Raw genomic sequence first — 18,457 nt, forward strand, 5'->3', positions numbered from 1 at the left:
GTTTTTAGAGATATATCCACCTCTGCTATATAATATGAAAAAGTAAAACATTGCTATTTTATTCTGTCAGATATATTGCAGGTGAACCAGAAAGTTGGTTATAAACTTAGACATAAGTCTACCTTTAGGCTTCCCTCTCCTCTTTAACTAAAAAAAATTTTTTTTTTTCTTCAAATTTACATCAAAATTGTCCTGGGTGATGACTGCACTGAGAATGAGATTTCATCTCATTTCAATGCTTTACTTTTTAAATTTCTCAACTGTTTGTCTTATTTAAATGATAATCCAACCTACATTTGTTAAAATAAATTGGCGTTTCCATACTGATTTAATTCACTAAATTAAATCTAGGAAATTGCTCTCAACAAAGTGCAATTCTAAAAACAGTTTTCATGTTGCTTTGGTGCATATTTGCATCTGCTTTAAAAAGCTGCCATAAATTAAAATGGTATTTCTTAGAAGATTGAAATGCTGGTTTCATAAATAGTGGGAAAAGTAAAGGAGTCTTTACATACTCTGTAAGCATGAGGCTTGACTGATGGATGGAGAGATGGACAGAAGCTCCCTGGTTTGACATTTCAAAGCAAACTTCATGCTTCTGAGAGAGACCTGTAGGTATCTCATCTTTTCTGATACTACAGGGTAAGGGTACATTCTCATTACATTTCTGCTTCATCTTCATTAAAAACTTACCCCTACTAAGTACCTGGTTTTGGTCAGTCCTTTGAAAGATGCCCAAGAATGTACTGTGTGAAAAAGAAGCTCTCTTGAAAAATTGATGCTATTGCTTCTCCCTCTTTTTCCTTATATCTTTTGCTCATGACAAATTTTTGCTGGCCTTCCATTCAGGATAACTGAAGGCTTCACAATTCTGTGACATAAGTTTAGAGTATCATGCTCTTTGTTGCTAATTATGTGAATTTGTAGTTATTTTTGTAAGGACGGTATAAATTTTTTTTCCTTTGCCCATCTTTTCTTTCTTTTTCAGATTGGTCAGGTGAAACAGGAGCTGTCACGCAAAGACACTGAGTTGCTGGCCTTGCAGACAAAGCTGGAGACTCTCACAAATCAGTTCTCTGACAGCAAGCAACATATTGAAGTTCTGAAAGAGTCTCTTACAGCTAAAGAGCAAAGAGCTGCTATCCTGCAGACAGAGGTGAAATGGGCAATTCTGTACTTATTGACTTTTCATAGAGAAAATGATAAAAAGTGTTATTTCTTTTCTTCTTCTTGGGTTATACAATCCCATAGTCATTCAGTACTGCTTGTTCTGAGCATGTTGTATCTTCGATTATAAGTTTGATTCTGTAGACCAGGGGATTGATTGTAGAGACAAATATGCGTGTGTAAGTGCACACATACTCCTGGGGATGAATGCACACTTGTACGACATGCTCCACTAACATGCAGTCACTAGCTTAATAAATTCCCATATTATATAAGACACAAGTGTATATATGAACATCAAATTGATAATAAGTATAGCATAAATTTATTGCTTCTGGACATTCTCGAAGAACAAGCATTAAATGTTGTGCGAAGACAGCATTTCAATCCCCTGGCTTGGAAAATTGTAGTGTTAGTAGAAGTCCAAAAGATGGCGGTCATGCATCAAAAAATATTTGTGTTGTTACAGCTAAAATGGTAAAAAGCCAAAGGAGCTATGAAATAGGCATGCAGAAAATTTGTGGGTAACACTCGTAGAAAGATTCCATGTTACAAGAGTGTAAGAGAATTTATTTGAACTTTTTACCCTTGTGTGGCTTTCCTTTAGCCATGTTCAGTGAATCTATGGGTGCACATGGCCTTGTCCACATGCAGAAATCAAGTTACATAGTAAATATCTTCTGATGTTCTAAGATGGCTTTTCTGATTATTCTCAGATTTACGTAGAAGTTGAAACTGCAGAATCAATTTCCTTTAAAGCAGTAGTGTCGTAGACATGACAGTGGAAGACTGACAGAAGTGTTGCAGGGAGAGATAATATCTTTAGTTATTAGATTTAACTGACACAGATATGGAAGGAAATTCAGACAGGGCCCACAAGTTTATCCAGCTCTGAGATAAAGGCAGCGATTTTAACATTTAAGCACAAATTGAGCACGATAGCTCTGTGTTAAACTTGATTATATTAACAGATAATTTCAGATGGGTAAATAATTTGAGGTGACTGAACAGGGAGGAGATAGCAGATGGAGAGGTGTTAAGCTTCTCTGGAACAAAGAGAAAGGTATGCACTCAAAATCTTACCTTATTTTTAAAGAAATGCAGTTAAAAACTTGCCTTCCTAGTATCCTGTTGGACAGAGAGAAAATGGGCTAAGTGACCAATTTTAGTTGTGACTTAATTCTAGAAGCTAGAAACCTTGATTTCTATTTTTATTTTATATTGATACTTTCGGATTATTCACTTGAGACAAGGTTCATTTACATTAGTTGGTATGACTGTGAAAGTGTACTAGTTTGCAATCATAAACTTCTTGTTAAATTTGTTCATTCTTATTTGCTAGTCAGGAATCTACCCTGGATTTGTACATGTTTATTTTTAAAAATATTTACATTTCAAAATATCATTGGTATTATGTAAATAAACATTTTACAATTTACATTTTAAAATGTAAATTGCAGATTTTCATCCATTACAGTGATTGAAAATAAGATAGATAGGTTAAATCACTGTACAGTATCGTGACAAACCTATGGAGCTAAAAACACATTTATCTTCTTACTTTTAAATAATAAAAAGAAGTACTTTTCTGCCCATGAGAGATGAAGTTCTTAAAAGAATGTACGTTATTAACAAGTTAATAGACTTCAGTAGATGGTCATAATTTCAGCTGTTATGGTAGGTAAACATATTTATTCAAATAAAATGTAGGTAATTTAAACAAAATACTTAAAACCAAAAAGACTTGGTTATATACCATTGATTGATACTCTTGATAGTTATTCAGAACATTTTGATTTTATTTTAGCTGAAGGCCAAAGGAGTTTTTAAATATAGAAAATTATTCTACTCTCTAACTTGTAATATTGCTAAATAATCATTGAGAATATTTGTTCTTCACTGAGTTCTTCCAAATGAGATGCTCATATAGCACTGCAATACAAAACCAAATCTGATTCTTCCTCTGAAATGTGCAAACTCTTTTTTTACTAATAAAATGTGGCTGAAAGGCAGGGGGTGGGAGGGAAGCGAGAGAGAGAGATTTTCTACTTACTGCTTTTAGTTCATTCACATAGTTTGTTTCCAGATATCACAAGTGAAACATAACAACTGCAGTAACAGTGAGAGATGATTTTCTGTCTGTCTTTCAGTAAGGAGTTGCTGTGGAGCTAAAACATTAATGATACTGTTTTAGAATGATGTTTTTATGATAGATTTGATGGATTCAATACAGTCTAGCATGTTCTCCACAGTAAGATGTAGCAATCTGGTATGGATTTAACACATACGAAGTGTTGTTGATCATCAGGCTATTCCATTGTGTCGGAGTAGATATTTAGAATGATCCATTTGTGTTCCTGAGAATTTTTATGTAATTCCAAGAAGATATTTATACTTTCTGAAAGATAATCACTTCTTTTTCATCCTTGCTGATGTTCTTGACAGAAAGCTCAACAATTAAATCATCATACACAGTTACCTTTCTTCTGTCTTCACAAGTGATCCTCTCAAGTGTAAGACTGAAACACATTGATAAAATACAGCGTTGAGATGTTGGTTGTTGCATCCTGTGATGTATTTTATTGTTTGTTTGTTTGTTTGTTTGTTTGTTTTTTTAAGGAGAAAGTATCTTTCTATACAAGAGTTTTCACTGGGAATAGGGTAGGAATGTGAGAGCCTGCCTGGCCTCACTTGTTGACAGTCCTGGTCAGTGTTAAAACATAACTAGCTTCTCCCTATGCACCTCAAAAGAGTTATGAGGAGAGAGAGAGGTGCATTTTCTGTCATATATTGGCAGACATCTTCATAGGGGATTGGTATTTTAAAGTCATCTTTAAATAAACATTTTGAGAGAAAAGAGCATACCTTCATAAGCCTCTGCCTTTTAGTCTTCTCTTAAAGAAAACTGCAGGTAGGTGGGGGAAAAGATGTTGGTATAATATCTCAAAAATGGATTTGCCACCTGCCACATTAGAACTACAAAGAACAGTGAACTGTTTGTGGGGTGTTTATCTTAAGGGCTCTTGGGTGGAGAGGATATTGTGGTTAACTTTTCGATTTGTGAAGGAGCCTTTAAAAATAGCTCTAAAAATGTACAATCTCTTTTTGTAAACAAAACAAAAAATAAATCAGTATTTTATTTTGGAGTTAAGACTTCATCCGTATAAAGTTTGTTTTGCCCAGTGATCCCTTTAGCTTAGGTCAGTGCCCGAAGGTATGTGGCCTCAATGGGAGGTTAATCAGTGAGAACATTCCCCTTTATTTTTGTATACTGCCTGAGCTGGCATGGTTCTGTAATTGGTCTGTTCTATATGGTAAATTCAGTTTAATATTGAGTAGAAAAATGAACCCAGCCCTCGAAGTATTTTATTTGCTCTGAATGTCTCGGTAGAACATAAAATTCTCTAAGGGTCTTTCTTTACTGGGGCTCATACTGGCATTTTGAAACTATAGTAGACTCTCCCAAATCAGAGACAGTTAGGGAGTGGGTCTTGTTTAGTGAGGAATGTGCGAATGGGGAGCTGGGTGTCCCTAGCAAGACTTGTTAGCGCTACATTAGGACCTATGCTGACGCCTGCAAGCATTAAGCTCAGCTCACAGAACTGAGTTCACTGTGTTTAGGTATTTAATACCATGTGCTAGAGATTCTGGAAGAACAGTTGAACTGATTTCTGACCTGAGCAGGCCCTGGAAGCAGGACGTCTGTCCTGCGCTGAATTTATAACCCCAGCAAGAACCAAACAGGCTCTGCACAAAGCCGGGTGTGTGCACCTCTGCTCCATGGCGTAGTCATGTAATCTATGTTGCCCAGATAACTCAGAGCTGAATGTTCATAAAGAATTCATTCTTAATTCTTCTACAAGACTGTACTTGATATTGCTGCAATTTGTATAGGCAGGTGAAGAGTCAACTCTAACATAATTAATAAGGACGATCAATGTCAAAAATAGAGAATTAAGTTTTGTGAACTACCACTGCCTTCAAAATCAGTCAGTAAACATAGCTTTTAAGTCTTAATTACAGACTATGCTATCAGGAAAACAGCTTAACTTTTATTGGGTTTATATGATGTGTTTGCAAGATAGTAATAGAATGTCACAAAACTGAACCTTTTTCAAATGTACTCATTTCAGGTACTTGGAGACTTCACATAGCAATATCTGCTGTAGGGTAAAAGCAACATTTCACCTCGCATGCCAAATATAATTTTATGTCTTCCTCTGTGCATTTCTCAATTATCTTTGAATGCTGAGTGCTGACATAGATAGAATTACTTCAACATCTACTTTAAAAAGTAGCTGGCTCTTATTAGAAACCATAGCAAGCTCTTCACACATATTTCAGGATTGTCATTCTGTCTGTTCCTTTTGCTGCCATTAATGTAGTCATACCAACACAGAATAAAAGTTTTTAATTTTGCCATTACCGAGAAATCAGGGGTTGGATGTAACATAGGGGAGACTGTACTTTCTGATATAACTGAATGGAGTATGGCTTGGTTCACTGATATAAATCAATAGCTCAGCCATGGTTTGAACAAGTGGCAGGTAGATGGGAAGAGTCGAGTGCTGTTTTTTCTAGGCATCACTGACATCTTCCTAAACCCAAGTGGGAATCACCATAGTCATAATGCCTTGATTGCTACTGTACAGTGGAGATGGTGGTAAAAATGAGAAAAAAAACATGTGCAACCTAAGTCCTGTTGACTCAAGCTCCTTAGTTCTGAAAATCACTGTGGACTTTTGAAAATTTTAGTCATTTCCCTAAGCTGTAAGTTGGGAATATTCTTAAAGCTAAGACTTTAATCTAATTTCAGAATCCAAGATTTTAAAAAAGGCTTAAGAATAAATTTAAATGAAATATTATGTCATTTGTTGTGTTTATTCTGGTAGTCATTGGAGCTACTAACGTCCTAGATTTTCTTAGAAATTTGGAATTCTACATGCTACATGTATGGCTATGCATATTAGGAACAGAGTCAGAGAGTATTATTTTACTGCTACTGGAAAATTCTGTGAAGACAGATCAGTGGTTCCCAACACAGTTTTTCATACATGGTTCTTACAGTGAAGAAATTTAAGTCTTACGTATGGTACTCAGCTGAAAAGAGGTACCTCTTGTACCTGTATCTAGGAAGGCTATTGTGTTGAAGGTGGCAACAAATGTGCTTATTTTGCTAAAGCTTCATGGGAAATTGGATGGTACGTGCAGGTCAAGTTAGCAAGCCCATTGTTAGACGAAGGACTAGCAGTTGCCTGAGCTGTACTGTAAGATTTTACTTGCCATGCATAATTAAAGACATGGCAGTCTATTACAGTGAAAGCAGTTAGGTTAACCCAGGGTTAAGACAACAGCATCCAAGACGCAGAAGTCGGGAGAAGGGGCGTCAGCACCTCAGTAGCTATTTGCCTAGTTGTTTCCATGTGCAGAGAAAATCTTAAGCTGACTTTGTTGAAGTTGGCATCACCTGACTCCCACAGACCTCAGTTCTTGTCACTGTGGGAGGATGCCATACATAAACTGAGCTGACATGAATAAACAAGTGCAGTGTTCTGCCAGGAATAGTGCTAAGGTGATGATTGTGTGTCCTGCCAGCCTTTGAAAATATTCTTGAAAGTGTTTTCTGTGGTTTCCTAGGCAGGGACCTCACACAAATAAAACCAGGAATGCAATTTACCCCAAGCCATAAGCTAATATAGAGTTCAAAGAGAATAATCAATCAGAAAATGGAAAGCATTCTGTGGATAAATTTCTGTTTGCAAATGTTCTCTTTTCACTTAATACTGTGCTGTAGGCATCTGGACTGTCTCAAATATTTTGCAACACAACTGTTGAGAGTATGTGGATTTGCTTGTGAGGGAGATTTTCAGTTTCCCTTCAAGAATGAATGAAAGTGACTCCCAGCTTTAATAGTAGAGATATCCGGAGAAGAACATACCTAATCAATCTATAAAACTGTGTGTTTTTAAAAAGAAGACAAAGCCTGATCCACCTGCTAAACTTTTCATTACAAAACTAGCAATCCTATAAATCATATTTGGGTAGTACCTGGTACTCTAATATCACTGCAGAATATACTCCATGCCCCACTTGCTGGGTGAGAGGTCAGGAATGTGATTTTAATAACGTATGTGTAAGTGAGAAGGCTCCAGACGTAGAGGTGGCAGTGGGATTGCAGTGCTGATGGGGAGAGCAGGGCAGTTCTTTTCCCCACTGGCAAGTGCTTATTGCTCTGCGTAAAAGGAATCGGACAAAACAGCAAAGGATTTTGTGGGCGTAATGTACTGTAAATGTAGAGTCTTAGAGGCAACTTTTCATTTAGCAAATAGAAATAAAGTGGAATTAGAATAACACGTTAAAACTAAATGTTGCTCAAAATACCATAAGCATAGTGACTACCTAAATTCTTTCCCTAGCTGAAGTTGTCCAAGTCATCTCTTCACTTCATGTCTCTGCTAGCCTATGCTGTGCAGAAGAACCAAGAAATTCATTGATCACCCTGTTTACTCTGTGTGACTGATGTCCTGTAATGGATTCAGCTAACAGGAACCAAATCTGATACTGTCAAATAAGATTAGCAGCCAAGTTGGCAGATTTGAGCTCTCTCTGAATGCCAAGTGGATAGGGGTCAGTGGGTTTCTTTTGGTATCTTGAGAAGGTTGGTGGTGTTGGATTTCGTATTCCACAATGGTCTTTGAGATTAGTCTGTGCTCTGTGGTGACCTTATTCTTCTCATCAAATTTATATTCAGATAGCTCTGATTCCTTCTTCTATTTCTTTTGTCTTGTGAGCTCCGTGTTTCATTTGTGTAAGAGAAATGCAGACGGAAAAGCAAAAGCTTCTCAACATGCAGTTTTGAAGTTTGAGGATACCATAGAATGCTCAGAGTGTGTTTCTAAATTTATTGAGGCCATGGGAGCTCCAAGTACATTTATGTGTCCAAATTGCACCCACAATATCCTGTACTGTGTCATTTGTTCCATTTTATCTTTAATATAAAACTGCATCCTGCTGAAAACGCATGTTACATTTAAACTATTATGTTGCTATTTAAGCCAAAATATTCTTAGCCATCCTAAGGTAACCTTCTTTCCTTGTTTTGATCTGCAGTGGCCGCAAAGACCTCTGCTTTCATTACCTCCGGGTTCAGCTAATATTCTGATTAAAACCTAGAATATAAACTGGCTGGTACTAAGAGTCAATGTTTAAATCTCTGAATGTTAGTAATGTTTCAAATAAAGGGGTCACTTTTCCTACATATGAGAGAACTTCTCAACAACACATTGTGTTGGCTTCTACTTTGAGCAAAAAAAATTCCATGCTTGTACCTTACAAGACTGAGTTATGTCAGAAGTATGATTTGAGATTTTCCAAGAAAGGAGTATTAGTCTCATGTAATTTGGAATAAAACATTTGATTATTTTTACTGTTTAGTCTCCTACCACTTGTGATAACTGTTTCATCACAAGCTTATGTATGTTGAAGTCTTAAAGTAAGGGATGTTACTTTTCTGAATCTATTTGTAATTTGACAGCACTCACTCCCTTGTGGAAGTGTGGTTTAACTTTTCTAAAATTTCTCTCCTTCAGTGCTAAACAAACCCTGTTTCTGCATGTCTGAATCTAGGTGGATGCGTTACGATTACGTCTGGAAGAGAAGGAGACTATGCTAAATAAGAAGACGAAGCAGATTCAGGAGATGGCAGAGGAGAAGGGGACTCAAGCGGGAGAGATCCATGACCTCAAGGACATGTTAGAGGTGAAGGAACGCAAAGTTAATGTTCTTCAGAAGAAGGTAAGATTGTGGAGGTCTAAGTCAGATACACATCTCTGATGCATCTCGATTTCTAAGTCTGTCAAAAAGTCTGAACTAGAATTTACATTTTGGAGATTAATGATTGAGTCCAGTCATGTAATGGGAAGATGGAGAATGATGAATTTCAGTTTGGATTTTTGAAGAAAAAAAAAAAAAAGAATTCAAAGCAGAGGTTTGTTGCCTTTCAGTAGTTGCATGTGCTGCTTCTGCTTCCACTTCAGGAGGAGGCCACATCGTGTGAAAAATCAATCCTTTCACACCCACCATCTTAACAAAGCCATGCTGATTTGAAGCACAGGGCACTGGGTGACTGACTTCAGTATGTGACTAAATGAATGAGGGGCTGTATCAATACAAGCAATTAGAATGACTCCTCTGTAACTTACTGAGAAAAGTTCAGGAATAACTTTGTATAACTTTCATTAGAAATGCTGTTTTATCATACTCCGTATTTCTTGGGAACTACTACAACGTGATAATCAGGGTTCAGACTATCCTGCGTATCTATCTGGATAAGAAAATGTAGACCTTGTCAGTGAAATGGAGGAGGTCTGGATAAGAAAAAGTAGACCCTATCAGGGAAATTAGAGAAGTTTCCCAAAGGGCGTTGAGTCCTAGGGCAATGAATGTCATTGTGGATGTTTTTTTGCAAATTGCAAACAATGTTTCCCAAACGGCTGCTACACATGGTAAAAACAGAGAAATGCATGTATCACAAGAAATTTTAATTTACAGAATACTTTTTCCTCTGTATTTTTAGAGAAGCTGCTCTTGGAGCTCATATTCAATGTAGTAGGCTGTGAATGTGTGGTTTGTTTTGTTTTTTTTTTTTTTCTAGACCTTTAAGCAACTCTATGGAATTCTTGTAATTTTAATAGTTCAGCATATTAATTAATTTCTGACACCTGGCCAATACTTTTTCTTCTAGTATATAGCTATGAATCATGAGGGTTTAAGTCATGTTCAGTTCTGTTACAGCAAACTTCATGCAGGAATGGAAGTTCAGGCATGGAGTTTAGCCATAGATAAGTCATTAATAATTCTACAACAGAGCCCTAATTCCCAGTCTTCATGGTCTCATTTTTTGACTGTTCATCTTTTTAGAAACACAGATTTCTAAATTTTGTGCTGTGCTTTCTCTTTGTTTTCAATATTAGTCATGCACACTCCAAATTGATTGAGATCCCAGATGAATGATTAACCAAGAAGTGGGGAATCTGACATTTGTGTAAATGTTAAATGTCAGTGAGGTGGTTTTACTTCCATTTACTCTTAACGCTGTTTTTTTCACATGGTTTCTCATTTGCTCTACTTAACTATTTAGGATGATCTTTCATTGGTTCATTTATAGGCAGTGCTAAAGCTTCTCTTTTTACTCATTTTTTTATACTTGTTTTCTTGAGAGCACTGTAATTCATATTAAGACAGTTTCATCTTGTCTCTTCATGTGGCTAGCCTATTTTTTGAGGTTGGTTTGCTGCTGCTTTCAAGTAAAAGTACCTGGTCTCTTCACACTCGAAAGTAAGGGCCCAGGCTTTTAGATGTAAAAGTTTTGAGGTCTTGTTATCCTAGATAGCTCAACAGAAGATAACACTACCATAATAAACTGCAATTTGAGTTGTTTTGTAAACCTGTCTCTGGGCTTCTTAAAGAAACATATAACCTATCTATGGAAAAATAGCTCCTGCTGCTAACTAGAATCACATGCAGAGATTTGAATTTGCTTCAGCCTTCAAGTTGTTGGAACCATTTCCTTTAACATGAACAGTTAAATTGTGAAGTTTTTAAATCCAAAGATGATTGTTTCAGTTTCTATAACTAGCAAACTTAGAATATTTTTATGGAGAATCCAGCTGACTACTTTTATCTGAGGTTTGTGGTGCAAGATGGAATTTCTTTTTGTTTTTCTGTATGGCTTAGGGTAAATGAGCACAAATTCAGTCCTTTAAAGTTTTAGGTTTAATGTCTTTAACTGATTTTTTTTTTTTTAATTGGTTCTCCAGACGCGGAATCTAAGACTAGGTTTGGGATTTTCTATAGATTGGGCATTGCATTTTCTTGTTCTCTTTAGCATTTTTCCACATAAATGCAGAGCTTGAGAAAATACCTAAGGAAAGACAGGTCTGATTTTCTCTATATGCTGTGGAAGTTTTGAGAACTTACATAAAACCTGTTTCAGGTACTAGAGAAAATTACCAAGTCTCATTTTTATCTGATATATATGCCTGTCCTTTTTTTACTGTACAGATAGCTATTTCTGCCCTCTGCCTGGAACTTTAGAAGCCTGTAGTTCCTCTTATGGAAATGCTTTTCTCTTAAAGCTTGTAAACTCTTTGCTTTTTTCTTTTTTGCATTTCTAGCCTGTTTTCTACTTTATCCAAGTGCCGTCTTTCAAACCTTCCAGGACATTTCAGAATTTTATTTTCTTTAAAAAAAAAAAAAAAAAAAAAGTGCAGCCTTTAAACTTTTGCCTCCATGCACAATAGTCTTTTTATTCCTCCCTCTGGTTATAAACTGGCATGTTCAGACAGATCAGGTTTTAATCTGTGTATTCTAATTGAAGATCTGGATGGTACAGTTTGAAGTATCTTCAGAGGTCATAAGTAGTAGTATTTTTTTTTTACTGGCTTAGTTATCTGATAGTAAATGCTTGCTTTAAGTTTATCAACATGATTTAAATGGTACTTAGGAATTTTAATTGAATACAGTGAAAGACTATGAAAGATGTGTGGTACAAAAAAAAGCTTTTCCTCTTCTGTAGTGTCAAGAAATATTTTTCTATGGATATGTGGAAGCAGCAGCAGCATATAACTGCAGTTATGAGGAGGTATGGGGTATAGGTGTTGGCATGTTGAAGGAATTTAACCGAATTAAGAATTAGATTAGTAGATGCTATTCGGTGAGTTTTTACTAAGTACTCTTCCCTCGGCATATACTGAGATTTGAGGATATTTTTGAAGTGGGTACTATAATGAACTAAATTTTGAATGCTATTATTTTTTTAATGCTAGGTAAAAAGAAAATTTGTAACAAAAGCTAAAATCATAAAGATGTCGAAAAGAATTTATTGAAAAATCATTAACTTGCATAACTTACCCATTTAGGAAAAGTTGTTTACTTTCTTTTGAAATTTAGAGAGATTGCCTCTACTAGTAATGTAGCCATAGCCAAATGATATATGGCTATGCTGGGCATTTGGACTTCTGTCGATAATTTTTTTATTTATTTATTTTCTGTGACTGTTTTAGATGTGTAATCACCAATTCTGATGACACTGACAAGAAGTTGTTTGGTGTGGTGCCCAAAACTGTGCTGTACTAAATTTCTGCGATTTCTGTTGCTGAAACAAAAATTATTTAAAATGCACCCTTTACTATTGGGTCTCTGTTTGGATTCATTGATGCAGGCCACTGTGTAGTTTGTTTTATGAACTATTAATATCATTGTATTGATTAAAGGTGGTAAACTAGAAAGTATACTTTCTGGTCATTCTAAAATCTAGATGAAGAAAGTAATGAAAATTTACTGGCCAATTAGAGATCAAATAAAAGACACAAAAGAAGATTATGAGCAACAAAGATCTGAAAAATTAACATGACAATTGGCATCACTACTGATACCCAGTAGGCACCAAAATACATGTTACAGGTTGCTCAGGAAACCACATGCTTCACATTTTAAATTCTGGAATCTTTCCAGTTCTAAACTCCTACGGTGATGCTTCTTGATAGCACCTTTATTTGAGACAATAGAAATAAGGCAAATGCTAGAAATTTGGAGACTACAGAAATGAGTTTTAGCTTTATGTCTGAAAATTTGATGCAAAACTTAGTTTTATAGAGCTGCAGGATTTTTTTTTTCTGATTTCATTGAAAGTAAATCTTGCATAAAATCTCATTTTAAGTTGTTAGAACTCCAGCCAAGGGGAGAATGTCAGAAAATAAAATAGGGACCACGCTGGGCAAATCTGAAATCTGAACCTGAAAAACATTAAATTGTGCTTCATTATTCTCTTTGCCACATCTGTCTATCTGTGTTGATAGACCAGGATGAAAAGGAATAGGGGGGGAAAAAAAAATCAATACTTTGCAATCAAAGCATTTTAGAGAAATAGCATTTGGGACAAAAGATAAGTAACAGTTACTCTGAAAGAACAAAAAAAAGGCAGTGAATCAATCACCGCTTGCTTTGGGGGGAGGTCACGTTTTGTCTTGGGGAGGGAGGGTTAACACTCGCTTCACTGTGCGATGCAGCTGCGGGCAAATAAAATGCAAGTTTTAGTATCTGAACATAGCAGTGGTTTTTGGCAGCTCCCCATGCACTGTGTGATAATTGACGTGTGATAAAGTAAAGGAAGAACGCAGCTGGGTTTTTTTGGTGGTGTTTTTCTGTCGCTGTGCTGATGTTACTTGTTTAGCTAGTATTGAGGAAGACTCCAAATGCAATTTTCCTGCTCTTTTGGATAAGAAGCTTGCCTTTCTCCAGAGGAAGTAAATGCCCTCTGCTTTTCAAAAAGCTTAGAAGTCAAAATAAATCTCTTATGCTTAATGATAAGAAATACTGTGTGGCAGGAGAGAGGGACTGCAAATGGAATTTATAACTAAGTTGTTTAAAATCAGTAGTGATCATAGTTACTACAACAGTGTTTGTTTAGTATTCATAACCTTTACGGTTCAGTGTTTGTACTTTAAAGATTATTTTCTTTCCATTCCCTCATTTGTGAAGTAGATTTACGTCCTCGGGCAGATCTTCTGCTCCAAACCTGAAGAGATTAGAGAGCACAGAGAAGGAACTGCATTTTCAAACATTTAATTCAGTTTATGGTAGTTTCATCTTCCCTGGCGTGACCTTGAACTTGCCTGCCAGGTGAATGAATATGTGGTTTTCTAAGAACTAATAAAATGCAAGATGGACTTTTAGACATCCCTTTGAGACTCTCTACAATGGTATTTAGTGCTTAAGAATCCTATATATTTACAGTGTAGGTGATGGCCCATTCAAACCTGCAGTGTGTGTCTGAGTCTCTGGTTGTACAAACAGAAAAGAACAAAGTAAGACTGTCCCAACAAAGATGGTCCGTGTGTACATTTACAAAGTGGGTGAGCATATGCACTCTTATTTCAGACTGGATAAGTTTTTGCCTCTGTAATATACCTGTGGTGAAGCTTATTCTCTGCTTTTTACATGCTTGAATCATGAACACTTAAGGAGGAGCACTGTGCAATGCTCCAGGATCATATTGGTCTGCTCATCAGCCCCTTTTGCAGGGAGGTGAAAGGAGGATATGCTGGGCTTTCTGCTCAGCTAGGACTGATGAAATAGCTACTTTTCTTCAGGAACTCTGTGGCTTAACAAGCAGTGCAAGTACAAGAGTATTTCTGTAAATATCTCTCTCCGGCAGAAAAAGACATACTTCTGCTCCTTTTACTCCAGGTCTCAAGGCATGCAGCTGAACTGGTTCCAAACCCAGTTCAGAGATTTCAAACACCACAAAAAAGACCTAAAGTCCCCACAGGCTTGTGTCAGCTTCTTTATTAAAACTGACAGATGTGACCTCAAAGATGTGTCCTTGAGGGTCACGGGGAACTTGTCCCTCTGTGTCCCTGAAGGGATATCAGACCTCTTCTGCTGCTGCTTTTTCTTTCGTTCAAGCCTTTCTGTTATAGGCTTGGTGACTACCACTGAACGTAACAAAGTTTAAATTTATGGCTTTTAGAAATTTCCAGAAGCTGTTCTGTCTAATTGGTTACCCTGTGTCTCCAAGATGCTGGAGTCCCTTCTCTTTTCAGGAATATCCTCTCAGAATTGGTTTACCAGGTGGGATGGGATTTTTAGATCAAGGTATTATCTTCAGTTAGAGTAATAATAGGAAAAATTAGACAAGCATTTAATCCTTCATCTCCATCAAAATACCTCTAGATAAAATCTTGTGGTAGCAATGAAGGTGCCAAAGAAGACTGGAGAGGCTTCATTATGTGAGTTCAAATTCAGCATAATTATCCTGTGAGGTTTTTTCATTTCTACCATTCAGGAAGATGAGTTGTTTAATTTCCACATGGGAAATGAGGACACAACACAGAATTTATTTTCATTTTACAGTGAGCCATGACCACTTTGAAAATAGGATGCTTACCCTTCCGGTTGACTTCCCACTTTTCTAAGAATCCATTGAGACTTCTTAGAGCAATTGCAGCCCAGCTCAGATGGCATAGTGTATCTTTTTTTTCTTCTATGAATGTACGACTAATAAGACATTATTAGGGCAGGGGAATATGTCTGTTTCTTCATGCCACTTTTCAGCTCTTTGCTAGTTTAGTTTTAAAGGTGACTGATTACCATACAGATCTTAGTTTATTACCGCAACTTCAGGTTCAGTGTCAGCAAGATTGCTTCGCTCTCAAGAGAGGATTCAGCTCATGAGATTTGATCTTTTTTGATTCTTTCTGAGCCATATAATAACATAGATTTTTCTGATTTGGAATATGGGTCCTAAAACGTCCACAAGCTTGGCTTCAGACAGTATTTTCAATGGCAGATAGTCCATAGGTTACAGGTGCTGGTAGAGGTGACAGTGTATTCTCCGGGGACTGACCCAAGGAATATACTTTTGATCTTCTTGCCTAATCCAGATCAGTCATGGCAGATGCCATGTAGCTTGAAGTGCACTCCAGCAGTCTTGTTGTAAGGGCTTTTGGTTTCCAAAGGAGCACACGTTTCACAACTCTAAGTTGGGTGCTGTTATGGCCCTCACCAGTGAGTTCATAGCCTATAGTAACAGGTATCTTGTTTAGGTTATAATAAACAGTACATGATCACTCTTATTAATTGGTGAAATTCCCTTTTGTCTGTTGGATAATTCATACTTAGTTATTGAAAACAATAAATCGCCTCCTGGGCATTCTTGGCACTACAGTGAAGAGTTCAAATTGCTTTATGTCATTAAACCAGAAGTGGGAGACTTAATACAGTTGTCCTAAGCATAGGCTTCTACTGCTGAAGAACATTGTAAGATGTTTTTACATTGAACATCAACAGAGGAAGCATGAGACTTTTCTATGCCTAAGGGTCTTTGTTCAGTGCATTTACAGTTTTATGGCAGATTGTTTTCACAGAATCATGGAATGATTGAGATTGGAAGAGGCCTCTGGAGGTCATCTTGTCCAACTACCCTGCTCAAGCAGGGCTACCCAGAACTGGTTGCCTAGGTCCATGTCCAGACAGCTTTTGAATGGGGTTGCATAAAAATCACTTTTATTAAACTTCAGAGTAGTGAAATCCATGAGTGAATTTACTCAGAGGTGCCTAACACGCACTTGAAGATTGTTTAGTAAATTATGTGGGACATCTAAACTAGTAGAGGAGGCGTAAGTTAAATTTGAAAAATTGATTTTACACAAAACAAATTTTATGCTATTGCAGTTATTTTTAGTGCACAGTTATGGCTACCAATGCTGTAGCTATATTAGAGGAACCTACTAGATTCTAAGTAAATTTTTATGCCTGGCTATATTATAAATTAGAATTTGTAAATGGAGAATAAGCTGCTTTATTTTTATATAACCCCCTCTTTTGCTTGGAGCATTTTGTGATACCACAATAAAAATAAAAACATCTGGATCATATGTAGCATATGTACCTATATTCCCAGCTGTATGGTAATCTTCTTTTAAAAAATTAAATGTTCTGATGTGTGCGAAAGATAGCAAGCCAATTGCTTATTTTGAGATCTAGTAATGTAAGGAACATTCTCTCAATTTCTATTGATGTTATTAAAGAATTTGCCTGCTGCCTTTAGTAACTAAAGTACCAGTCTTTTTCCTGAAGTAACGAATATCTGTTCCTGCTTTTAGATAAGTAGTTTCAAACAAAGACGGAAAACAGGACTGTGAGGTTAACGATGTTAGTTCTGTAGTTCAGGTATTGTAGCTGGCTAATGTAGGGTTTTAAACTGATACACATTGCTGTAATAGTGTCACATAAGACTGAGAGCAATAGCAAAGTTACAGGAAAACTCCATTGGTGTTTCTGGTATTATCTGTGCTCCAGCCTTCCAAAAAACTGAAACCCACAGTTCAGCAAACCTGTCATATATGGAAGGAATTTTTTTTTTTTTAATATCCCTCAAAGAGGAGCAGTCTTTTTAATATTATGTCCTTCTTGTGCCTTGAGATAACCTCTTGACTGGCAAGACAGAACATTACTCATAGGTAGTGGGACTGACAAATTCTGGGTTCTTGAAGGGATCTGGGAAAACAGCCAACTGTGGGGCCTCTTGGCTTCATTATAAATTAAACGTGTAGTTTTTCTGGCAAGATAAAGCTAATAAGCTTTGTTGGTGTATTCGCTGTCGTACTAGACAAATGCAAAGTTCCCTATGATTGAAGAGGCAGGAAAAACAAGGGCGTATGCCATTTGTGAGGTTGCTTACATCAGTCTTCCTCACATGGCTTTTCATTGCTCTCTGGGTTGCAAGACTTCACAGTTTCCAGCGCTTTGGTCACCAGGCGTCCAGTCATTTTCTGCCCCTGGAGGGATTGTCTGAGCCGTGTCTGGAACAGACGTTAGTGATTGCATTAGCCAACTTAGGGATCTTCACTAGAACAAGGAAGGAGTAATTTTTCAGTTTAAATCAATAATTCCCTGGATTCAAGAGGGAATTTTGGATCCGCTAGGCTAGACAGCCTTCTAAGGTGGGTCTCTGCACAATATTTATACAGTCATTAGGACTGTCATAAGGCCCAAGTGTAAGAATAGCTTTCAAGCCTGTGATTTCACTTATCCAAAGGATAAGAAAACTGGTCAGTATGGAGTAGTGTCACCACGAGAAACTAAGATCACCTTGTCTCAGAATAGCATGTGTTAAGTAGGGTGCTCCTCTGTGTGATGAAGGGCTTACATACCTTCTGGCACAGATGGGTGGAGGATGGTTTTAAACACAGAACTTCTGGAAAAAGAGGACCACTCTCTGTCCCTTCCAGCTTTTATTTTCAGTAGAGGCTGGAGTGTTGATTTATCTAAAGCAGTCTGTGGTATAAAATGGGAAAGAATATAATACACTGATGGTGCTAATTTAATATATTGGGTTCTCAAATTTTTTTCTTTTTTTTTTTTTTTTTTTTTGAGCACGGGCCATGAAAGAATTTTGAGTTTGATATTTTGTCACCTGTCACTGTGTGTTCTGAAGTAATTCTGTAAGAGCAGTGATAGCTAAATACTGAAGAATACACACATACACACACTCTCACTCTTGTGTGTAGTATTTACAGTATGCCTTCCTAATCCCTTCCTATTCATCACTATATTCTTTCCAGGAGAATGAAGCAGGACAATCACAGTTGACTGGGCATGTTTTACACTGGGATTAGAAGCATCCCTTCTTTCCAGAGCTCTCCCCTCTGGTTTAGGGCAGTTTCACCTTACAGTATTTCTTTGATCATTTTAATAAATCGGTGATTTGGACAAAGTAATTCAGTGT

At 36.8% G+C, this 18,457-nt stretch overlaps 1 protein-coding gene across 11 annotated transcripts in view; it reads left to right on the forward strand.

The window, feature by feature from the left end:
• ERC1 (ELKS/RAB6-interacting/CAST family member 1) overlaps positions 1-18,457 on the forward strand; it is a 309,566-nt gene that overhangs the window by 88,087 nt on the left and 203,022 nt on the right. For all 11 annotated transcript variants that reach the window (XM_087766222.1, XM_087766224.1, XM_087766223.1 and 8 more), the window contains 2 exons: positions 989-1,156; positions 8,794-8,961. In XM_087766222.1, coding sequence (XP_087622348.1) covers positions 989-1,156; positions 8,794-8,961 — 336 coding nt within the window. The remainder of the gene's footprint in view (positions 1-988; positions 1,157-8,793; positions 8,962-18,457) is intronic.

Source organism: Nipponia nippon, unplaced genomic scaffold (genome assembly GCF_047370975.1).
Source record: "Nipponia nippon isolate SJK-2023a ecotype South Korea unplaced genomic scaffold, ASM4737097v1 scaffold_3, whole genome shotgun sequence".
In the NCBI taxonomy this organism is placed as follows: Eukaryota; Metazoa; Chordata; class Aves; order Pelecaniformes; family Threskiornithidae; genus Nipponia; species Nipponia nippon.